The sequence below is a fragment of the Manis pentadactyla genome, chromosome 8, assembly GCF_030020395.1.
Source record: "Manis pentadactyla isolate mManPen7 chromosome 8, mManPen7.hap1, whole genome shotgun sequence".
NCBI classification, from domain to species: Eukaryota; Metazoa; Chordata; class Mammalia; order Pholidota; family Manidae; genus Manis; species Manis pentadactyla.
Window position 1 is genome coordinate 29467407 of NC_080026.1, and position 26635 is coordinate 29494041.

General features: G+C 34.5%; 1 protein-coding gene across 1 annotated transcript in view; it reads left to right on the forward strand.

Moving 5' to 3' along the window:
• The window catches only part of LRP1B (LDL receptor related protein 1B), a 1911502-nt gene that overhangs the window by 1322665 nt on the left and 562202 nt on the right, over window positions 1-26635 (forward strand). The window contains exon 32 of the mRNA XM_057505633.1: window positions 10162-10311. Within this exon, the coding sequence (XP_057361616.1) occupies window positions 10162-10311 (150 nt within the window). The remainder of the gene's footprint in view (window positions 1-10161; window positions 10312-26635) is intronic.

Genomic DNA, 26635 nt, shown 5'->3' on the forward strand with positions numbered 1-26635 from the left:
AACCACAAGTTGCTCATGGGAAATTTTCATAAGATTGTATATCAATGATACATTAATAAAAAATACTGCTGTTAAGTTTATAGAAGAGAAAGTCCTATTTATATTCACTCAGTTTAAGTTATTTATTTATGAGGGGTGGAGAACAGTTGAGATGATGCTGGGTTCAAGGTATTATAGGCATTGATTAAAGTAGATTAAAAACTGTGTTGCATAATAACTATGTTTATTTTTTAAGTTATAGCATTTTCACTGTTCAGGCCTGCAATTCTGGGGAGAGGAAATCCCAGGGCAAAATACCTCAAAAACTGAATTCAGTCAAAGGGAGAAATAAAGTTTAAAACCCATTTATTCCTTACAAACTGCAGTCCAGGAGCCATCTCTCTCCTGCTCCAGGAGAAACAAGTGAAGCCTCTCCCCAACCTCTCAGTTTCAGATAAGCCCTCAGTCGCTCATGTAATTACCCATTGATATGGAGATGAACTACTTCTCTCCACCCCTTAGGAACACCTGTTGATATGGAGATGTACTACAGCTAGGTGAGAGATTATGGAAATATTACAATTTTACCCACAGGGCCTAGACCATTTTCTTAAAATATATTCAACAACTTGTATTGTTTACTATTTTAAACAACTGACATATTTCAGATTATTATGTTTTCTTTTTAAATTAAAAACAAAAGCTGTTATTTGTTTCCTCTCCTTGGACAGTTTAGAGCTATGATGCAAATAAGTGAACAAAAGATTTTTTTTTTTGGTTTTATATATAAACTGCTATCTAGTGTAGCATCAAGGTCAAGTTGTTGCTGGACAGCTGAATCTGGGAAGGTCTTTCCCTGCACATTAAGTGAAATCTCAGCCCAGCCGGAGGGCTCTTGACTCTGGGAAAAATTTTGTGATCAAGTCAAACAAGTGCCCCCAAGAAAGAAATTCATTAAAACAAGGGCAGAAGTAAATGTCATCAGCTATGCAGGCATTGGAGGGCAAGGAAGAGCAGAGGCACAAAAGGGAAGTTCACTGTACTCCTGCTTGGTGTAGGGCAAATCCCTTGCCAACTCCTAAAGCCAGGGTCACCTGGCATCCAATGTCCTCTTGATCTGCATGGCATGAGAATTATATCCCTGCCACCCCAGAATCTGGGGGGAGCTGAGGAGCACTGGATGGAGTGATTTCATGTTCTTGGAACTGCCACTTCCCTACTGGTCTAAAATAAAACAAAAATAAAGGAAAAGGATTGTGTTAAGAACAGCAGAGTCAAAGACACTTTCTGTATGAGGCAGAGGTTGATGAGCTCTTGTCTTTATCATGAAAAAGAGTTCAGAGGTGACATGCAATAGGCTTAGGCAGCACGAAAGTTTATTTCGTAAGATAGTGCACACTCAGACGGGATTATGGGAACCTCGGAGAGAAGGCACGTTCAAGGATTTAGGGTTGGGGTTTCTATAGGGCCTTTTGGGTAGGGAGGCGTAAGGCATGGTATATATATCCAGGTGATTAGTAATTCCTTTGAAGTTTTGTCTTAAGAATAGTGTTATTTAGGTGACTGTGTGGATCTGAATCTCAGTATTTTTTATCCATGTTCATTTACACTCCAGAGGTCTGTCTCTTCTCCTGGTTACAAAATTACTTAATTGATTACCATGGCTGGAAGAAAAGGAAGAACAGCATATAAATTACATCAAAGAATAAACAGCACCTATTTTAGTCTAAGTAGATTTTGCAGTGGCATGACCCTTCTTCCATTTCTCTGCTCTATCTCAGTTTTATAAGAAAACATTTGATATGGAAGAATCTTCGAAATACTCTCAAGAATTCATGCCATTCTAATCCCTCTGTACAGAGATTATTTTAGAACTCTTCCCCTAAGACAATTTCTAAAATGGAATTCTTCAGTAATGTGAATGTATATATTTGTGAAAAAAATAAATGCAAACTTGGTTTTGTTGGTATATATTGTCTCCATACCCAGGAAATACTTATAAAGGTATATTTATTACTGTGATATTTACTCATTGAATTTTACTTATATTTTACTCTGTAGGAAATTATTGTAATCTTTTCATAAATCTGTGTGAGCAATCACTGGCTTAACCTCCTGCCCACTGCATTCCCTAAACCCTAGAATTCAAGAAGAAAATTAGGTGCTTAGGAAAGAAGGAGCTACCTTATGGTTGATTTTCTCCTCATTCATATTGATTGTCAGATTACAAATTATTTTTTCCCAAATATAAGGAGAAAACACAGTATTCTGTCAGGTGAGACTGGGATATTGCAACTCAATACAATCATTATCTGTCACCCTTCTGACATTCTCACCATGAAGCCACACCTGTGTGTTCGCATGTACTTGCCCTGGGTTGTATGATCCATCCAGTAGAACCATCATCGGTTAGGCAACAAAGATAACATAACTATAGTGAGTACTTTTTAGGCACTTAAAATATGTCAAGCAATTAGAAAATGCTTTGCATTAGTCATCTCACAGTAATCATTTCCGGAAGGTTTTCTTGTTCTTTTATAGATTCAGAAAGTGAGGCTTGTTAAAAGAAGTTAGTTGTGATGAATGGTAGACTTGGGATGCAAATCCAAATTTATCTGCTTTCAAAGCCATATTGAATCTTGACCGTTATGCTATGACTAGAGAAGCTGATTTCATACAGTAATTACCTGACCTCAAGCAGAGATCAAGGAATAAAACTGGTAATCTTTCAAGCATAGAACATGGGAGAGAAAAATCCAAAGTCTGGGTACTCCTGAGAAATGAGGGCCCAATTAGCATAGAGCAGTCAGCTTACTTTCTAAGCAGCCAGGAGTACACAAGAACCAATTTCACCTCTGTGCCATTTGTGCCGCACAATTAATTATTTCTGAATCGTTAAATGCTAGTTTTAAACAGCAATGTCACTGATATACTAGGATTTCTAATTTGTGGAATTGTTTTTATATTGTAATTCACTGGATTTTCCTTGCTCGTTTGCTGTCAAATCCATATGTGTGGCATACTTGAAATAGAAGTACATCATAATCTTATCAAAACATTCAACTTGGAATTTTATGAGCATACATCACCAAAGACTAAGTAATTGCAGCCTTCAGGCAGTTTGGGCTGAATGACTTTGTTTCTGTTAAATACAAATCAACATTCCAGTTATCCGTTGTTGAACTAAATATTCTCAATTAAGATTTATTGCTCATTCTTGGATACATGAAGTGCTTAGAGAAGTTTGCATAACAGAGAATTTTAATTTACCACTTATAGCCATTTCCATGTTTAAAATATTTACATATTATGAATTTTATCCCTTAAGCCTCATATAAAGCAACTTGGCTTGTCAATCAGTATTATCCTTCATGGCTTATTCTTAAGAATCTACTGAACTATATATTTTATTTTAGTGATGTTTTCCCTTCAATTTCAATGTAATCCCAACCAGAAGTCATTTGTTTATTCAACCATCAGGTCTTGAAACCTACAAAACTTTTTCTTTTGTTACTTAATCATTCCAACCCATATGCTGTAAAATGTGGATTTTGAAATCCATTCATGGATAACATTTATAAGCATTTCTTACCACATTAAAGGAATTCAAGGGACCTCACTTTTTAAAAATAAGGTCAAAACAAATTTCTGGATATGTTTCCTTCCTTGATATAAGGCAGTTATGTTATTTATATATTTGTATTACTCAGCACAGTAGCTTTTATTATGTATGAAGCACAATCAATATATAAAACTATGTATGCCAAAAGAAATGTTAAGGTTACAAAAAGGCCAGCAAAATTAACAAACTAATGTTAAAATTACACACTTATATACACACAAATAACTCACATGTATGTAAGCCAGGGCTTAGGAAATCCCAGGGCAAAATACCTCTAACACCGAAATCAGTCAAAGGGAGAAATAAAGTTTGAAACCCATTTATTGCTTACAAACTGCAGTCCAGAGCCTTCTCTCTCTCTCTCTGCTACTCAGGCAGAAGCAAGAGGAGTACTTCCCCTCACCTCTCCTGTACAGATAAGCCCTCCTTGCCCAGGTAATCACCCATTGATATGGAGATGAACTTCTCTCCACCCCTGAGGAATGATGCAAATGCACTAAAGCCATACTTCTTTCCACCTCTGAATGCCTATTGATATGCAGATGTACTAAAGCCAGGAGAGAGATTCTGGAAATATTATAATTTTACCCATAATGTATTATTTTTTTCTAATTATTTATTCCTTCAAATATTATTAAGTCTAATAACAAGATAAGTTTATTGTAAAATGGTTATGAAGTATATATGAGGTGCCAGATCCTGAAAATAAAACCTGAGACATATTATCAAGAAGGTCATAGCCCAGTGAAGGAAAAAGACAGAACTAATTACAAACCATTCAGAGAGATCTTTATAAGAGTTCACCAACAACCAAAAAAACAATGTTCATGACTACTTCCGGACAGCATAAAGATAATATAAGTGGACACTGTGAAAGTAGAGGAAACAACTAATTTTTTGTGAAGAAAATTGGAGGAAAGATTTACAACCAATATGGTAATATTTTGAAATATTCAACTTGATCTTGAAGGAAAAATACTTTTATTTTTAAGGTAATGACAGAGGAGAAAAGGCTTCCCTTATTCTTAGTAGAAAGGAAAAACAGGTATAAAAGGCACAGAGTATGGTATGTCTAAAAAACTGAATTTTTCTGCATGTCTAGGGGGAAAAAGAAATCTAACATAAGGGACTGTTCAGGATTATGCTGACATGGACTGAAATTTTAAAACATTCAAATGGATTAATCAAGTTCTTTTAAAAATATTTTGTTCTATTTTACCTACTAAGCTATAAAATATAGTTTTGGCAAATTATAAACCTGTAGGTATTTATGCTTTTTAAATGATCTTTAAGAATAACACACTTCTCAAGAAATATCCTGTCACTGATTCTGGTCTTTCCTCCTTTTTTTGCATGTGCTATTTTCACCAGGTACATAAGTTTTGTCAGTCTTCAAGAGCTTGAAATACAGGACACACTGTCCCAAGTAAAATGATTTATGTGAGGAAGGATGGAGGAGATGATGAAATCTTAGCTTGATAGGATAAGCAAGAAGGAACTAATTAACTTAGTTCTATAACTATATGTTGTTAATTACTTCTTACAGCAGAGCAGAATTAACAAGAATGATTTCAAGGAAGAATTTAAATCAGGCTAACATAAGGGTGGTGTAGATACTTGCTGTGGAGGAAAACAAACCTTTTCCCTCTACTTCTGAGTTCTCTGGCTGGATCCCTGGAAATTAGACTGTGAAAGACAATTTAACTAGAAAAACAGTCTATAAACACAAGTAGCACACATACATGGGAGAGAAATTCATTGATGAGTAACTCAAAGGAGTGGTTAGGTCTTGGACTTACATGCATCTAATAGAGAACAATAAATTTGTAGAGAAATGACAAAATGCAAAAGAGAAAGGTTTCAGATTTTCAAGAGACAAAGTATGGAAGGTAAAAACATGAGGGAAACTGATGGAAGATAGAAGTTTTAATAAGGTTTGTTATGTAGATTCCTCTCAGGGTCATCTCTGGGCTGAAAGGAGTCTAGTCTTGTCTCTGGTGATTAAGAGGCTAACTGGTTTTAGCAAAAGAGAAAGCAGGGAACTTTTTTTGGTGTCTGCTGTTTCCCAATTGTGCTCAACTCAAAATAATCTTTAAGCCAAAGCAGCATATTTTGTATTTTTAAATTTTTATGTAAGTGGAATCATACAGTATGATATCTTTTGGATTGCCTTTTTCCCACTCAACATATATTCTTGGAAAGTCATCAAGGTTGTTGCAGGGATCAACAGATTTTTTTCCCCATTTGATTGCTGAGTAGTATGTCATGGTATGTATGCACCACCATTTACTAAATAATTCTCTTGTTAAAGGAAATGGGATGATTCCAATTTTTAACTACTACAAATAAAGCCTCTATAAGCAGTCATGTACAAGTTTTTGTGTGAACATAAGTTTTCATTTCTCTGGGAAAAATTCCCAGGATTGCAATTGCTAGGTCCTACGGTAATAGTATGCTTAGTTGTATAAGAAACTGCCCAGTCATTTTCCAGTGGCCTTACCATTTTAAATCCCCACCAACAGTTATGTATCAGTGATCCAGCTTTTCCCTGCATACTCGGCAACACTTAGTGTTGTCACTATTCTTAATTTTAGCCATTTTTCACAGTATTTTTTCCATTTTTTGTGTTTTCCATTGCCAGTTTCTACAACTTTCACAGTCTCAGAAGCAGAAGAGGTTTCATTCTATTGTCTGATGATAACATTAAAAAAAGAATATTTAGAAATTTCAGTGTTATTTATTACACGTGTCTAGAAGCCTTGGAGTTAATTATCTATATTTTAGTATCAATAATATGTCCTCTTCCCCATCTACATCTATCATATTCTTCTGTCTCCAAATATCTAATCATGACACACTTTCCATCAAGATTTAAAAGGCCATGTTGAACTTATTAAATATTCATATTTAAAATTTTAATAAAAATTAAGCAATAGTTAAAAGATGTTCTTAAATTTTGTATTCTGAAATCAAGTGGAGAGATTTGGTTTTTAAAAAATAATGATGCTTGGAACCAATTTAGAACCAATTTAGAACAGTTAAATTAAAAGTTCTAGGAGTGAGACCGACAGGTCAGCATTTCTATTAGCTTTCCATATAATCATAGAAGGCCTTAATTTTTAAAATTCCTTTTCTTCTACACTTTCACATTTTTATTTTAATTCCATATTGCCCATCAATATATTGACATATCATTGATTTAATTTCAAGTCATTGAAAAAAAGAAAAGAAATGAGACACATAGGTGAACTTTCTAATCTTAATTGTAACAACACTTAAAACTTAATAGACTTAATTTTTTAGTAATATCTGGGAAATATAGTTAGATTTTAGTATTTAATATATTGTTGTTTCTTCTGTCAATGTGTAGATTATTTCTATTATGAGAGCAATTATATAATTTTGGCAAATTACATTGTCTCAATTAAAAAATAAGGTAGACTGTTTAAATCTAAATACTTGAATGAAGTAATAAATTAAGCACTTAATTAGTTCTTCAGTGTTATTAAGATCTAAGTGTATAGCAAAATAAAAACGTGTGAAAGCATTTATATTAATAAACTTTAAAAATATGTGCTTCTAAATATATATATATATATCAATGAATTTAAAACATGTATCACCAGTTTCTTGAATTCATAATAGGATTTTTAAAAGATTTCAATTCTGTTTAATAAACCTGGGAATGAAGATGCTCAAGAACATTCAGGGGTTAAACTAATAATCTATTTAACAGGACAGAAGACATATGTAGGTGTCTAAGTGATGTATCACATGCATATAGAGGTTAATATAGGAATTAAGTTTTTTCCTCTGAATCTTTAAACTATTAATACTAAAGAACCCATCTTAATATTGATGTAAAAACCTAAGCCAGACCAAGTAGACCTATTGAATCACTGCTCTTGCTTTCTGTTGTATAGTATCTGCATATAAGTAGTATATTAAAAAATTCTGTTGTGGGGATAATTCAACTTTAATAGACAGAACTCTTTGAAGGCAACTTATAATTTTCATAATGGAGTTAATTAAGTAACCCATTCTTTCAGTGTTTATGAATTTTCTTCTCTGCTCTAGGCATCAAGATAGGCACTGAAGATAAATAGCTCCCTGTGGCACAGTTCCTTTTCTCTTGGCACTCAAAGTCCAGAAATAAAGATGTTGAGGAGTAAATTCTGAGGAACTCTGACCCAAACCGTGTAACTTCCCTACTCTGTATAACAGCTCTTTTACATAGCCTAAATTAGAGTCTAGAAACTTCTGGGTGCTAGATGGATGAGAAACTTCTGGCAGTGTAGGTTGATTTGGAGTTGGGCACATTCGGTATTAATATGCCTTCTCTTACCAAAGAGGGGTTGAAGAAACGTTAGCAAATTAATTACCTTAAGAAAGGCTGGACAAAAATACTGACTTTAAAAATCAAGGTAAAAGAAAATAATAGATTAGTCTATTAAAGCCAGGAGTGAAGGCAGTAGTGTACATGCAATTTCTTTACAATTGCTTGAGATGGGTCACAAATCTGACTCTTCAGTTTCTTTCCAACCAAAGCAAAGAGAAATATGATCAGTTACAATTTTATATTTTCCACATTATAGCTTTTTCTGGCACTGAGCCCTGAAAGAAATTTCTCCCATGGGTCCTTGTATAAAGAGGTCACTGCGTGATGGATTATTTCAGTCACTGTATCCTGGGAAATGTAACCGTGGGTTTCCTATGGCTACTTCTTGTAGCATCCTTCATTTAAACCAAGGGCACAATGCCAAAGCTCAATTTAGCAGGAGATTCAGAGAGAGACAAAAACCCTGTTAATTACAAATGCAGATAACTCTCTGATGGTTTGGCTTGATTGAGAAATAAAATTTGGAATACCTAGAGGTACTGATAACTTTTCTTAAAGGGAATTCTTCATAAACATATTTAATCCAATTCTTTATGACAGCTGGACAACAGAAAGTGTGGGGTTATATTTTGTACCATAAACCTGTAGTAAAGATATTTTTCATTGGTGACTAAAGATGAAATTATATGATTTAGATAGTCAACTAAGCAACTTCTGAAAGTTGGCCTGAATTAAGTGGTCTAAACCAGGAAGAATTTATTTATAATAGAAAAGATCCATGGAGGTGGATTAGAAAGTACCTAAATTGTAGATATCCCTGACAATATTACAGCACAGAATATCAGAATATGATTGTGATAGTTTTTATTGGATTATTTTTGCATAGTTTTTAAAGCTAATCATTGACAGCAATACTCAAAGTAAAATCCAAAAACTTAATCCCTGCAGTGTCTAATTATATGCATTGTGGTTTTTCTGGTGAAATTTCCAGACTTCAATCAGCAAAACATACCAATAAATTAGTAAAACTGATATATTATATAGACTTGTATTATTTCTAATTGATTAAAACCAGTCTGATAAGTCAATTCCAGTCTTGACTGGAACTCTCTGTAGTTGAGAATTGTTGAGCTATATTTAATCATTTCTTGAACTCATATATGTGATTCCCTCTAATCATCTTCTCTTCTTTCTTCCCTTCTTTTTTCATCTTAGATTTTTTTTCTAATAGAAAAGGGATTTTTTAAAGGTTTCTCTAAGGGAGATCCCAGAAGTAGTTAATTATATTGTGTGCCTGAGTATATGTCCACATGTGCTCTCTCACAACTAGTTGTGGGTCACAAAAAGACCAATACAGAGCCACCAAATTACTGTTACAATGTGGACCCTGAGCCTACTAAGCATGCCAGTGGTTAAGGAGGTGTGTACTGAGAACTTTTGGCAGTCAAAATGTACATGTCCTAAAATCTTTAAAAAACCACGATACCATTATAATGTATGAAATTGTCCATAAAATACAATAACACTAACCTACAGTGATACACTGCGTCTTGTGTGGAACATGGTCTTGTGCCATTATGTTGGTTCACGTACTTGATGAATGGGATATCTTCCCATGGCAGCCCTGAAATGAACCCAATTCAATTCCGTATTTTAGTGAAATTACTAATTGTTGAAACTCATCTAACATTAGGTTTCTTGAAAAGAGTTGAAACCACCAATTTCAATTGATAATTACCTAAGTTACATTTTCCTGAAAGTAGAGGAGGAATTATAAATTTCATCAATGAAATTAGTAGCACAAATGAGTATTATGTATTTAAACTTTCTGAGTCAAAGTGCTGTAATGAAGAGGGCAGGCACTGAATTTGGAAACAGAGACTTTCTTAGAATTTCTGCAATGTCCATTTATTTGCTATGGACTCAAATCAATGTAACTATTCTATATATTATTTTTCTTAGCCATTAAATGGAACAGTCATTTATTTCAGCGTCACAGTATAGTTGTGATAACATAGATAACTGTTAAGTGCCTATAAAAGTATATAGTTTCATAGGTAGTTAAAACAGTATATGTGTACTTACCTATTAACCAGATCTTATTTTTAAAGACAAAAGTCTGAGCTCACAACTTACTACTTTTCCCTTCAAATCCAGTGTGAGGTGAACATTGCAATCTAAGTGGCTACTGTTATGTTTAAGTTGTATAATTTAATTACAGGTCTATCAATAGACTATGTGGACAACAAGCTTTATTGGATCAGTTCAGGAAATGGAACCATAAATAGATGCAACCTGGATGGTGGTAATTTAGAAGTAATAGAATCAATGAAAGAAGAATTAACAAAAGCTACAGCCCTAACCATCATGGGTAAGTGCAGTGGTTCTATAGCTAAGATGCTTTGTATTGGGTGCGAGTTGATTCATTATGAACTGTTAAAAGCTTAGAAAAGTTACTACTCCATTAATATCAGCAAGGCATTGAAATTACACATCTCTATGAGTTTTTTTTATTTCTTTCTTCCTTTTTTTAACCTTAGCAAACAGACTTGTGAGATTATCCATATCAGGGACTTTATGCTGCTAGTTGATACTAACTTTACTGTTACTGATTCTTGGCTTTCTGTGATTTGCACTATTTCACAATTATTTTTTGTGTTCGATTGCAGTGTACTGAAGTGTAAGGTACTTGTGTATGTGTCACAGTAAAGTTAAATATGTCTTATCTCTGCTTATAAAGGATAACTTGATCCACAGAGACAATTCATGAAACAAGGCCACCAGTGTCCACTGACCAATGATTAAAATTACTCTCCTATAAGTAATTCTTTCCCATATTTAAGAATGAATAGAAATCTCACTGATTTGAGCCTCATTTCTATTGTTTTTGGTTCAGTCTTCTGGAAAAGGTGTCAGGCAAGTAAGACAATTAAGAAGCTGAGAGGAAGGCATGGCTTTCAAAAGAAAAATAACATCTACTGTATTGATATGAGAGGTTGCTTCTTGAGGTGTGAATTTCAACTAAAAAAAGGTTTGAGTTTTAAGAAAGATCTAAGAGTGATTATTAATACTTTAAAGATGTGCTTTTTGTGGAAATGGCTGTGCCTTCACTTAGTGAGCAGCCAGCTCTAAGCTGAAGTTCTTGGTAGGTCAGCAATGTGGGGCACATTCCACATAGAATCTCAGTAGTTACATTTGATTGCAGGGAATCAGATAAAATAGATTTCATATTTGCAATTCTGAATATCATGATGTATTCAGGAAACTTTAAAAAATATGTATAATACATAAGTGGTTAATTTGAATATATTTTTAAACATTTACTTATATCAGTAATATTTAGATCTTTTAATTCAATATTCTAGTTTTAAGTCAATAAGTCTTTCCCAGATTCAGTGTTTTTTTTTGTTTGGTTTGGTTTGGTTTTTGCTAATGACTATTCATGAATGTATGATGTGTATAATTAAATAGTTGTTATTTGAGAAAGATTTGAGAATTAATTTCCTAGGCAAAAAATTATGTTTTTATCACCTTTGATTCCAATTAGATTAAAAATATCTAAATGAAATGAATAAGGTTTAGTTGTTACAAATTATTATTTAAAACAGGATAAGTCTAGAATATAGGAAAATAATTTAAATATTAAATTAAGTTCAACATGAACTTAGCACCTTTTATGAGCAGACATTGTGCTTATCTCTCTAGTAGAAAATACAGATAGACGTGGATAGAGAGAAAAGGAGATGGTTTCAACAAATCATTAAGGGCTAAGATTCTCTCTATTTCAGTTTATATAGCTGAGAAATATAGACAATGCAAATATTGGCCTATATCACAAAGTTGTGAGAATCACATGGAGATGTATGTGAATGCACTTTTGAAAAAGTAGAGTTATGTATAAACATCATGTGTCACTTGTATCACTTATTTGATCCTTACCACACTGTCTGATTTTACATTGGGCATTTTCAGGTTTCTAATGTAATACTGAACCACATGTTTCGTGGCTTTCTTTTGCTACAGTGTTGTTTCTAAGTTGCTGTCTTCCTGCTATCATTTTCACCATACATTTTTCTAATTGTTTCTTAGAATTAGTGGTTTTTTTTAAAGCATTTTTCTCCAAAGGAGGAATTTAAACTTGTAAAAAACAATCTTGTTGTAAAATTTTCCAATTTTCTTGCTAGCTTTGCATAATTCTTGTGCTTCTTGTAGAACATTATGTTGCCATTTTTGTCATTGTATGTGATAAGAAGATACATGTATTTTGATTAAATACATAAACACACACAGAGAAGAGGGTTATACCTTGCAAATAGGTTATTTTAGAACAGAAATTTATTTACAATTGTCTTATAAGGCAATAAGAAAAATAAGGTAATTTAGTATTACCCACCTTTGCCAAAATAATGAGAAAATTTTGTTTTATGTGTGTTTGTACATATTTTAAATTCCCTGACTAAAAATAGCAGCATTTGTATTCTGAAGCTGTTTAGGTTATCTGCAACAATTCCCAGATCACCACTCATGTTATATTTTCAGAAATTGAATTCCAATATAGTTTATAAAATCAACCCAAACTAACAAAGCATATATTTAAGGAACCTAATAAATTAGAGGAAACATGTTAAACGTATATATATATACGTATATATATATATATATAGCCTCATGGAAAATATAAGGCTTTATAAAGGTTTATTTCTGCTAAAATGATTGCTACAGGCCCTGCTGTGAGTAGGAAATGAGTGTTAAACTTAGTGCTATGAATGAAGTCTCAAAAAAGGGAGTAGTCCATTTTAGCAAAAAAAAATGAAGTCAGTTTTGTTTCCTGATAAAACAGAAGAGAGAAAGTTTGGGTGAAATCATAATGCCTATACTGTGTCATAACTGTGAATCTAATATGACATTAGTGCTGCATGGGAGCCCAATTTTGTTTAAATTAAAATTCTTTTAACAAGTGAATGGCTATGTATGTACCCCACTCTGCCACCATAATTTGATTAATCTTGAAAGAGAAAAAATAAATATAATAAAACCTAGTAATGACTCATTGACAGTACATTAACTGGAAATATGAAAATACATCTGCAGTTTGAGGATTTAAAATTTAAAGGATATCATCACAGAAAAACAGGGGAGTCACCTCGAACTTACAGAATGCACAAATTTGGCTCTGAAATTGCCCTTCTTCTCTCGGAACCTCTTTACTCTTTCTCTTTGGGGGTGGAAGAAAGGGTGATGACTGTCCTCCTGCTGAGGCTGAATATTATAGTCATATAAAAAAGGCAATAGAAAAGTAAAACAAAAGACCTTACTATTATCCAGGGATTACTGATTATTTTAATTACAAGTATGTTTAAGAAGAAATTTGCCTATAAAGATACTGAAATTGCATATCCAGAAAACAATAACTGTGCTATGAAGTGATCAGTTATATACCAGTGTATGCCAGCTCATCAGACAGATGATAGATGGGCGAGGATAATAACTAACTGAAAATTTGCATTTTACTAATATTTAGGAGTGATTTTCCTAAGATTGAGTTAAAATCTTTTTGAACACATCACAATTTTTTAAGCCTCAGAGATTATAAATTGTGATGATTTGGAGCTCCCAGTTTTACTTGTAGTGGTATATACCAAAAAAACTTAAAGGAGCTTTGAAAGACTACAAACAGGTAAAGCAGACAGTATTTGGTAGTACCCACATTAAAATAAAGCAGTTATTTGATGATTCTACCAAATCTAAGATTCCAAGACCAAGATTGATAAATCTAAGTTTTACAAACACTTTGATACTTCTTTCAAGAGGTAAAGCTTAACTTCCCTTTCCTTGATTGTGTGCCAGACTTCATGACTCACGTGAAATTAATAAAATAAGATAGATGTAGTGGTGTGTGACTTTGAAAATGAGGTGATAAAAGGTGAGCCTTCCTCCTTGTCCTCTCTTTCTTGAATCACTCAGTCTGAGCAAAACCAGCTGACATGTTAATGATGTCAGCCAAGCAGCCTATTAGAGAAGTCCACACAGCAGGGAACTGAGACCTTCAGCCAACAGCCATATAAGCAAATCATCTTAAAAGCAGAATCTCCAGCCCAGTCAAAACTTCAGATGAGGACAGCCCTAGTTAATGCACTACAGCAACCTCAAGAGAGACTCCAAACCAGAACCACCCACAGAGCTGCTCCCAAATTCCTGACTCACAGAAACTATCTGAGACTGTACATGATTATTGTTTTATGATGTTAAGTTTTGGGGGTAATTTTTTTACACAGCAGTAGATAAATAATTTGTATATCACTCTATCCATAGTACTATTCATTTGTGAACAGATTTATAAATTAAAATACTTATTTAATGAGGAGAGGCCAGGTATAATAAAATCCAAAAGGTCCAGCATGATGGTAGGTAGCAACTGAGTCTCAGCTCCAGCATCTAGGCTCCCTCGGGAGTGGCAAGAAGTAGGATTAAGCTGGAGAAAGCTCCTTCCGCCATTGAGGTAGAATACCTCTCAGCTCCTCTTATTTTTTGTCATAGGAAACATTAATCAGTTGTGCCAAATCTTTTATTTTTAAAGAGAAGCGAGATTAAAAAAAAATTCCTCACAATTTTTAAATGTTACCAAGTAATCACATTAAAAAAACAAAATCCCGTGCAGGACAACATACTATGTAGGCTAACTGCGAAGGCTTGCTATTCAAACCAAGCAAACGAACAAACAAAAAACCCACCACTAAAACAATCCTCTTGACTCAGCTTAGAGGATACCAGTTGGTAGCCACTTCTGGTTTGATCATCATGTACTGGGATGTATGATTGAATTGTTGAGGAGAAGTGGATGATGGTAAGGCAGCTAATGTCCCTGTACCATTAGAGGGGACTTGGTAGGAAAAATATATATATATCATCTGGTAGAACTGGCATAATTTATAGAGGAGAAGGGGTACCTTTCTTAGAGGGCAGGACATGTGAAACTTTTCCTTCAAAGCTTTTGTGGTCTTTTAACCAGATCTTGTATTCTGCCTGACATGGACACAAGGTCTACCTCTTATTTGCATTCAGCTGTTCATAGGAAAATATAACTTCTGGATGCAAAAATTGCACCCTAAAAGCAATGGACACCCAACTCCATTAATTCTTCTAATAAATACTTATTAGTGTCTACTGTGTGCCAGGCAATGCTGTACATTGTGATTAAGAACCCTGACTTCATCAAGCTTGCAGAGAAGCAAGAAGACACAGTAAGGAGGACAAATGAATGAAAACATACAGAATGATAGGTAACTGTTAAGGACCAAAACATAAAAATAAATAAAGTATATGGTGTAGGGATGAAATTTTAGATTTTTGATTAAGTAGTCAAGTAAAGAAAATCTGAAGAAACAGAGAAGGAAAAGTAGAGGAATGCCACTTGAACCAACAAGAACTGCTCTAGCTGCTCATGCTTTTTCATTTTGTTTTTTTTAGAATTTTATATTTTTAAATGCTTTGTTTTCAGAACATACGAAAATGGTTACATCAAAATAAATCTCAGGTATTTCTGATAATTTATCAGGTCAGGTATCTTTTACGTTGATTGTGGTGCAAAAGTAGTATTGTCTGTGCTTCTGCCTTTTCTCCAGTGAGTCAAGGGATGAAGTTCACTTAGTTGGAAGGGATTTACACATTGTGCATAGTAGCTGTGTGATAAGGACTCTTAGCACTTGTTGCTATGGACTAAATGTTTTTTTTCCCCCAAATTCATATATTGAAGCCCTAATGTGATAGTATTAGGAGGCAGAACCTTTGGCAGGTAATTCAGTCAAGACAGTAGAGCCCCATGATGGGATCAGTGTCCTTGTACGCAGAGACCAGAGGACCAGCCTCTCTCTGCCATGTGGGGACTCAGCAAGAAAGTGCCCGCATCCTGATCTTGGACTTCAGCATTCAGAACTGTGAGAAATAAATCTGTTGTCTAAGCCACCCTATCTATGGTAGTTCTCTTATAGCAACCCAAAATAAGACACCTTTCCAGTTTCTACATGTAAGCTGACAATCCTGTAACTTTGAACATCAAATTCTTCCCCATTTTTCTTTTTCTAGTCATCAGAACTAGCAAATACAATAGTTTCTGATTTCAAATACAATAGCTAGTAGCTCTAAAATTATATCTACTACTAAAATGTTATCTATTTTTCTTAGATACTTTTCCTCATGATTTAGCAATTATTTTTAAGAGAATTTTCTTTTATGAATATACTTCAGTTTCATGAAATAATATTTAAAATTTTTTGCATGATTTTCAAGTGATTTGTGTAATAAAATAGTGTATAGTTGGCTATGTCGCATTTAATTATCGATTACCTAATTTTCTCATATAGAGCTTTTTTCTTAGTTTTTATTCACAACTTTGGGCATTTTTCTCACCATTAATGCCTACGGGAGAGAGTGAGGTAAACTCAAATTAATCAAGTTGCCATTCAATTTTAAGTGCCTTTGTGAGGAGGAGGAGAAGGAGGTTAAAACTATTGACTAAAAATGAGGGTTTGCGGATTTTTTATGGATTTAGCATACTGTGCTTTTTAACTGTCAGCCTATGCAGTTTGAAAACAGACTGCACATACAGTATTCACACTGAAGAGAAAGTTAGGAAAAAATCAATTAATGGAGCTAAGAGAAAGTACAAAATTAAAACAAATTTATTGGTAGTTACAGGCCTATGGATATTAGGAGAAAATTAAGACAGAATTCAGGAAATAGCAGGATGATGACTTATTTGCTTTTTATACTCTTAGAGTAGGGCAGGAAAGACCTGGAGCAAATAGGAAGGGGCAAAAGGGAAGACCATAGGTTTAAAACAGAAGTGAGGGTATGGGAACTGGTCAAGCAAACTTGAAGAAAATAGTATGTCTATATAAAAAATCCTATATAAAAAATCCTATGGATTTAATAGTGACTTAATTACAGGTGATCTTTTTATAGTTCATTAAAATGTGTCATGTAGTAATCTGTCAAGGTTTGCTAGGGCAGTAGTTTGAGTCCTGGACACTACAAAGGTATAATTTTGAACTAAATCTCCACCCCATTCTCACACCTTATTAGCTATTTATTCATTGTTCTTTGCTACTCCATTGCATACACATAGAGATTCAATTATACATCTTTTTTGTTTTATTTTTATCGTGGTGCTGTATGCTCTGGAAATTATATTTACCATGTTATTTATAGATAGGAATTCCAAAGTTAATGAGGCATCTTCCTCTTGAGTGCCAAGGGAGATATATTTATGCATATACATATTATAAAGTATGTTACTAGTCTTCATTTTGTGGTTAAATCAAAGACTTAGAGTAAAATGTAATCTTAGAGATCATTAAAGTTATCATTTTATCAATTAAAGAAGTATACTTCAAATTCCTACTTTTCACTAACCAGCTGTGGATTTGGACAATTTCTGAACTCTAGGCCTTCATTTTCTTTTCTGCAAAAATATATGAACCTTGATCATATGAGCTGCAAAGTTTTATGAACCTTGTATGATTTCATCACTAACGGTTGACCCAGAGTGTAGGAAATAGTTTAGAATAAATCATTATCTAAGTTGAAGCAATACAGAAATACAGTAAAATTGTGAATAAAAATAAAGTTCATTTGTGAGTTATGTTAATCACAGTTCACATTAATTTTATATTCTAATCAGTTTATAATTAATTTTATAAATTAAGGAAATTAATTTTGACTTTTGGTTGAGTATTTTCTGGATGTTTACAGCATAGAATTGCTTAAAGCACTTGTACTTTTAAAAATATCTAATTAGCTATCTCCAACATCCATCTATCTTAGAATGACTTGCTAAAATTGGCTAACTTCTCTTTAAAATAAAAGAAACTTTGAATCAATTGTAAAAGCAAAAAGAATCTTAATTACACATTTTCTATGAGTACTTAAGCTCTCTCAGCTGAATTTTTCTGTTATTCAATTACAGTTTAAATATATTATGCTATTGATCTGTTTCAAGTAGTAATTTGCCAGAATAGACTTAATATGTAAATATCGGAAGGATATCGAATTTTGGCTACTGTTAGAATCAGTCAAGGAGGAGAAAAAGGTGTGTTGTATATGTGCATTTTCTGTCTTCTATAGGAAGCAAACTCAGCCCTGTAAGGAATAAAAAGTTGGCTTCTTTTGATTTGGTTATGCACACATCACTCACCCTTTAGGAAACACTTGAAAGGCTTTAACAAATTTAACTGTTAAGGATATTTGTTTATACTTTTCATAGGCTTACTCCATAGATTTGAAGTCATCATAATAACTGCTAAGATGTCTAGTGAATAGATCATTTGCCAATAGAAAGCCAAGGCTGTCACATTAAAATCTTCCAGAACCATCTGAATATCACAGAAGTTCATGTTCATTTGCTTAAGAATGAATAGAGCATTGGTATTGCTAGGGATTAAATGTTTTGAGAATGTTCTTACTAAATTTCTACAACACTGCACTTATGATTTTCTGTTCTTTCTGCTGACTGAAAAAAACCTCTAAGGTAATAGCAAAAAAAAAAATTAAGTTTACCTACCTTAACACTAAAATCCCTGATTTCCCCAAGAAATATATTTTTTCATTTTTGTCAGCGAAATATTATTTGGTGTAATTACTAGTGTTAGGCTCTATTGAAAATAAAACTCAAGTTGCCTATTTGTTATGAATTTGCTCAGCTATGCAATATATTTCATAAATAATGGTAGACATTTGAAAAATATGTATGAACTAAACAACCCAGTGAAACAAGCCTGCAGAAATCATCAAATGAATTTTTTTCTTCTTCTTTACTTCCTAAGGTGAATTATTATGACACATTACCTATGGCATGTATGGAACATTATAAATGATGACAAGTGATAGACTGAATCTGGTACATTTAGTCTTGTTAAGATCCTTAGACCGAGCACTCATAGACTCACACTGAAATCTAGTCCGAGAGGATTCTGTACACTGTCTTCTGACAAGGTGGCAAGTCTGGTAACTTGAACTTTCTTGGCTTAATAGTCTCCCCTAAGATGTCATTTCCTCTGTTTTATATGATGCAAGTTCACTTTTCATGTGGTCAAGTGCAGGATTTGTTTTTGTTTTTATCAAATTTTACTAAATATTTCTCTTCATCTGAAAGTGAAAAGAGGCTGAAACCTAAAGTCTAAAAACTAGTCACTGCTTCTTATGAGATCTTCTCTCTCTCCCTTCCGTTTCTTCTTTCTTTTAATCCTCCTCCCTTCCTCTGTCCCTTGGATTACCAGTTTTCTTTGTATATGTGGAAGGTCTGACCCTTTATTTGTTTTGTTTGTTTGTCTGGTTGTTTTCTTTTCACTATCTACTTAGGTACTTAACTTTTTGTTTGGGCTACTGCAACAGCCTCTTCTTTTCATTTTACATTTCCAATCTCCAAACTATCAAAGAGTAGCTATGTTCAGACCTGCTGTGGTGCCCCATCCCTAACCATATTTCTGAGTCAGAATAAACACTCTTAACTTACTCTGAAATGCTCAAATTTTTCCTTCTTTTCATTCACTGAAAGTTGTTTGTTATAGCATTATTGCTTTTGTGTTATAAAGGGACTTAGGGCCAGTAAGATTTGTAAAACACCCAGTCCTTGGGACTCAAACTCAGAGGTCCTCACTAAAGTTAAGTGCTGTTTTCACTACCAGCTGTCCTACCTCTGTCCTAACTCTATTTTTCATTTTGTCCTCCTCTACCTCAGTCAGTCAGTTGCAGTACATCCAGACAAGCTGTTTTTCTGTATCTGATTAGGCCCTATTTATTTCTTTATATAATAGCTTTGTGTATCTGATTTCTGTATCTGATTAGGCCCTATTTATTTCTTTATATAATAGCTTTGTCTTGCTATTCCTTATTCCATGACTGTTTTTGTATTTATTTGCAGCCTTAATGGGTGAATGTTTCAAGATCTACTTCACTTATATCTCAGTGTGATTTGAGAAATGTCCTTCTTCTGAACCTTTTTGTATTTTCCTAATGCTGTGGAATTTGGTTTTTTTCTTCCTTCCTTCCTTCCTTCCTCCCTCCCCCACTTCCTCTCATTTTTCCTTCCTTCTTTGTATTTTTTCTCATTTCTAATGTGTGAACATGTCTCATTTCTCCATAATTTGGGACCACATTTTATGCCTATACATCATTCACAAGATAAAGCAAGGTGCTTTACATTGAGTACATTTTAATAAGTAATAGTAGAATTCATGAAAATAAAACAATGTCCATCTATACACAAACACATCTGCCATAGCAACCAAACTATATCTTCAATCATATCAGGCAAATGTTTATATAGAATGATCACAGCCACAACTATATAGCAGAATTTAAATAAGTATCGAAAAAAAATACCTTAAAGTATATGAATTTGAGTTGAAAAAGGAAGAAAGTGAGTAAGATAAATATGTAAAATATAGTCAGTTATTTCTGGCACATTATATACATGTGTATATAGAAATGCAAGAAAGGAAGAGTTTTATTGGACTGTGTTTGTTCTCAAAGGAACTAAAGAATTCAATGGAAGAAAAACAAAACAAAACATAAACACATACAAGTGAAAGAATTCCAAAGTAAAACAAAAACTTTGGAGATGGTCCAACTCCAAAGTGTGTTAGGTTCTTGAAGGTAGTCTCTCACAGTTGGACCTAACAGTGTTATTTTCTTTAAAATAATAATTAATAGTCTAAATAAATAAGACATTCTACTATTTAATTTACAAATCTTAACTCGTGCAACTCTCACATTAATCTCCTGAAAGAGGTACCATTTAACAATACTTGTTCAAGAGGTTCCTGCTGAGGTTCAGCTAGCCTCAGGGTTACACAGTTCATGAATAATGTAGCAATCTTTCTAATCCATGATACTTAGAGTTTAAAGCCTATGTTTCTTTTAGGAATCTGCCCTGAGGATATAGTTACACTAAGATGTATATGCACTGAGATGTATGCAAGAATATACTTAGAAGTGGTACTTGTAATTAGAAAAGTCTGGGGAAAAAACCCTACATGTCTAGTATGAAGGTCTAGCCAAATGAATCTTGGAATATCTGTATAGTGAAATATTATGAAGACAGTATAGCACAGAGAAGACAAAAACTCTATAGCATCTTACTACACTGATGGACAGTGACTGTAAATGGAGTATTGTGGTGGGGACTTGATAATGGGAAGAATCTAGTAAACACAGTGTTGCTCATGTGATTGTATATTAATGATACCAAAATAAAAAATAAAAATAAATATTATGCAGATACTAAAAATGAAGTGAATCTGTATATTGCTTTGGATTAGTCTCCAAAATATTTTTAATTGATAATAGCTAGGTTCAAAAAGTCTGTATAGACTGCTCCAATTTTAATCATGTGTATGCATTTCTTTAATTAAAAGAGATATATTTTCTAAAATCATGTGCTTTTATTCCATTATGCTGCAGTGTTTATCTCATAACTGTGATAAAGAGAGCATCTACTCTCTAAATTTACACATATTAGTGCTGATAGACCCAGAACCATGCAAAAGAGATATTGAGACTGCAGTGTTACCATCAAAAATAATACAGGTGTCCAAGGTCAAAGCTGGGTCTTCAACATAATTCTAATCTATCTTCAAAGTTAGAGTTTTTTCCACCATGACAGTAATGGGACAGTCAGGGACAATGAAGCATATATATATATATATATATATATATATATATCATCCTAAATTAGAGAGGAGAGGATATGGGTCTGAGACTTCAAAGCAAAAGGGAAGCAATTCACTGTAAGATGAAAGAGTAAATGTTTGGTAAACAATGTCTGATGGGCCACAAACAATGGGGCACAGAAGGGAATTTTAACAACAGAGCCACATCTCTTGCTGTATATACACCAAGTTCATATTATAATATAGTTATATAGGGTCATGGCTTCTCCTCCTGGAGCTGTTCCTCCATCTGAATCCTGTTCATACAGTTGGGGTGGGGGTCAGATCCAAGTGTCTTTCTGAGTCTTTTGGGCCTTGACTGCTCTCAGCTCTGACAGAGTCTGCAAGCCGCAAGGGCCCCTCCGGAGCAGCCGGTCGTTGGCTCCTACAGCAGGCCCCTACAGCGTCCTTCCCGTGGCGGGGGAAGAACCTGTAAGGGAGAGAAATGCAAATGTACTACAGGACCGTATTTTCAAACATGTTTTGCTTTAGGAGAGCCTGAAATCTTTCTTTTTACTTTTTACTTCCTTCCTTCCTTCCTTCCTTCCTTCTTTCCTTCCTTCCTTCCTTCCTTCCTTCCTTCCTTCCTCCCTCCCTCCCTCCCTCCCTCCCTCCCTACCTTCCTTCCTTCCTTCCTTCCTTCCTTCCTTCCTTCCTTCCTCCCTCCCTCCCTCCCTCCCTTCCTTCCCTCCTTCCTTTTTCTTCTTCTTCTTTTTTTCTATAAGCTACTGTGGCAGGAGGTAGCTGATGGGGTAGGTAAAACAGGATATTATATTGCCCTGGTAGAGGTTGGCCAAGCAAGACGCTGACAACAGGCACTGTGGTCAGCCAGCCAAGTGGGACATGTAAGACACCACATACTGAAAGAATCAGTATTGAGAGCCAATTTATCAGGCTCAGCCCTAGCAACAACTCCTAGGCAACCATGTGGACTTCCTCCTTTCTGTGCTTATAAACCCCTAGTGGCATATATCCTTAGAGCCCCTCTTGGTAAGCGGGATTATTTTCCTTTCCACTTCTCATTAAAAAGCTTTGTTGGTGGCTCCCTACATTTGTCTGTTGGCTTCATTCTTCATGGTCCTTAAGACACAATCCCCAGAAGAATATTAGCATCTCTACCGGTAACACTACAGACATCTAACTTACTTTGTTCCTCCATGGAACTTTTACCATGTTTTAAAAATATGTGATGTTTTATGTGGGTACTGCTGACATAAAAATAATCTACTAAAATAGAATGCATAGTTAATGTATGCATGCAATATGAGCTAGAAGTGGTGGTCTACAATAACTTTACTTCTATAAAGGAAAGCTTTTAGCTTTCATCTGTATGAAGTTCTTAATGATGATGAAGTTAGTTCTGCCCCATGTGTTTTGTCTTATTTCCAATTTATTATATACATTACTATTAATGATTATGCATTTTAATAAGAAAATAAATTTCTAGTCAATATGGTTACTTCAAACTGTTATGGTTAATGTTTATAGAAATTAATAAACCATAAAATCAGTCTTATGAAGAAAATAATTATAGTTATTTAGAACTAACTTAAATTTGAGGGACTTCTAGTTTGTTATTTTAATTTCAAATGTGATAAAATTAAAAGCTTGAATGATTTATATATATATATATATTTTTTTTTTTATTTTTTATTGAAGGGTAGTTGACAACAGTATTGCATTACATTAGTTTCAGGTATACAACACAGTGATTCAACATTTATATACATGATAATTCTAGGTACCAGGTATCACCATACCAGGTTGTTACAATATTTTGACTATATTCCTTATGCTATACATTACATCCCGGTTACTTATTTATTTTACAATTGGAAGTGTGTTTATATATATATATGTGTATATATATATTTTGTGAGGGCATCTCTCATATTTATTGATCAAATAGTTGTTAACCACAATAAATTTCTGTATAGGGGGGTCAATACTCAATGCACAATCATTAATCCACCCCAAGCCCAACCTTCGTCAGTCTCCAAACTTCTGATGCATAACGAACAAATTCTTACATGGAGCACAAATTCTTACATAGTGAATAAGTTACATGGTGAACAGTACAAGGGCAGTCATCACAGAAGCCTTCGGTTTTGTTCCTGCATTATGAACTATACACAGTCAGTTCAAATATGAATATTCATTTGATTTTTAAACTTGATTTATATGTGGATACCACATTTCTCTATTGTTATTATTTTTAATAAAATGCTGAAATAGGTAGATACGAGATAAAGGTAGAAAACAGAGTTTAGTGTTGTAAGAGAGCAAATGTAGATGATCAGGTGTGTGCCTGTAGACTATGTGTTAATCCAAGCTAGACGAGGGCAATAAACATCCATGTATGCAGAAGATTTCTCTCAGAACATGAGGGGGGAGGTTCTAAGCCTCACCTCTGCTGCTCCCCATTTTCTCCCCAGATGGCCCCCTGTGACTGTGCCTGTCTTAGGTTGTTCCTCCCTTGAGGAATCTTACCCGTCTCTGGCTAACCAGTCATCTTCCGGGGCCATACAGGGAAATGTTAAGTTGGTAAGTGAGAGAGAAGCCTTATTGTTTGAAAAGGTTAGCTTTTTACTTCTTTGCATATTTATGCCCTGTGGCTTCTATGCCCAGCATTTGTCTTGAGGTGTCTTTACCACTTGGAAGAATTATGATACTCGGTAAATTCGACATGTGGCACGAGTTCTATTTAAAGGTTGTGATTAGGTTGGAAGAAGAAAAGCTATAGAAGTAGCAGGCGGAAGAAAACCTGGGAAGATTGATTATTTCTTTGACATATCTTCTTGTAGAGTAACTTCAGCATGGATAGGTTTTAAACTACTAATTAAATTGTGCACACACATTAACATAAAAGGAATATAGTTACCTAACCAAAGCATACCTGTAATTACCAGCCATCTCCAGTGAAACCAAGAAAACCAGTTAGGCACCTTAGGCATTTGTGAAAACTTATCTATGATATGGTGGATATTGTCCGACTGAACTTAAACAGTCTGAGAGAATTCAGATAAACTAGAACAACCCATTCCTGGGGACTGTTCATATCCCATATGTTCTTTTAACGATAAATAGTCTGTGGTTGTAAGATTTTGGAGTGCTACAATTTGCACTTCTCCTAATTCTTGGTTGAGTTCCAACAGTATAGATCCAGTCAAATTTGTTGTTTTACTGTATGCACAGGCCAGCTTAGATATCTCCTTCTTCATTCCCATGGCAAGTCCAGGAACTGGTGGGATGAGTGCATCTACAGCTGTAGCAGTGCGTGGATCTTTGTTGGGGTTTTTTGCTGATCATCTTCTGTCATGAGTCTTCCAGAGAGTGCTGATGTTGGAAGTTCTTTTCCATATCGTATCTTAGTTCATTTTCGGGGTAGCCAAATTAGGCTTTGATCCTCTGTATAAACACAAACAGACCCTTTGCCTACACTTTTATATGCCCTTTATATCATTGTGTAGAAATCATTAGACGTCACCACATAGGAACTGCTTTTTTTTTTTTTTTTTTTTTAATCATTAATCTACACTTACATGACGAATACTTTGTTTACTAGGTTCTCCCCTATACCAGGTCCCCCCTATATACTCCTTTACGGTCACTGTCCATCAGCGTAGCAAACTGTTGTAGAATCACTACTTGTCTTCTCTGTGTTGTACAGCCCTCCCCTTTCTCCCACCCCGCTATGGATGCTAATCTTAATACACCTCTTTTTCTGCCCCCCCTTATCCCTCCCTACCCACCCATCCTCCCCAGTCCCTTTCCCTTTGGTACCTTTTAGTCCATTCTTGAGTTCTGTAATTCTGTTGCTGTTTTGTTCCTTCAGTTTTTCCTTTGTTCTTATATTCCACAGATGAGTGAAATCATTTGGTATTTCTCTTTCTCTGCTTGGCTTGTTTCACTGAGCATAATACCCTCCAGCCCCATCCATGTTGCTGCAAATGGTTGGATTTGCCCTTTTCTTATGGCTGAGTAGTATTCCATTGTGTATATGTACCAAATCTTTATCCATTCATCTATCGATGGACGTTTAGGTTGCTTCCAATTCTTGGCTATTGTAAATAGTGCTGCGATAAACATAGGGGTACATTGGTCTTTCTCATACTTGATTGCTGTATTCTTAGGGTAAATTCCTAGGAGTGCAATTCCGGGGTCAAATGGTATGTCTGTTTTGAGCATTTTGATGTACCTGCATACTGCTTTCCACAATGGTTGAACAAGTTTACATTCCCACCAGCAGTGTAGGAGGGTTCCCCTTTCTCCACAGACTCGCCAACATTTGTTGTTGTTTGTCTTTTGGATGGCAGCCATCCTTACTGGTGTGAGGTGATACCTCATTGTAGTTTTAATTTGCATTTCTCTGATAATTAGCGATGTGGAGCATCTTTTCATGTGTCTGTTGGCCATCTGTATTTCTTTTTTGGAGAACCGTCTGTTCAGTTCCTTTGCCCATTTTTTAATTGGGTTATTTGTTTTTTGTTTGTTGAGGCGTGTGAGCTCTTTATATATTCTGGACGTCAAGCCTTTATCGAATGTGTCATTTTCAAAGATATTCTCCCATACTGTAGGGTTCCTTTTTGTTCTATTGATGGTGTCTTTTGCTGTACAGAAGCTTTTCAGCTTAATATAGTCCCACTTGTTCATTTTTGCTGTTGTTTTCCTTGCCCAGGGAGATATGTTCAAGAAGAGGTCACTCATGTTTATGTCTAAGAGGTTTTTGCCTATGTTTTCTTCCAAGAGTTTAATGGTTTCGTGACTTACATTCAGGTCTTTGATCCATTTTGAGTTTACTTTTGTATATGGGGTTAGACAATGGTCCAGTTTCATTCTCCTACATGTAGCTGTCCAGTTTTGCCAGCACCATCTGTTGAAGAGACTGTCATTTCGCCATTGTATGTCCATGGCTCCTTTATCAAATATTAATTGACCATATATGTCTGAGTTAATGTCTGGATTCTCTAGTCTGTTCCATTGGTCTCT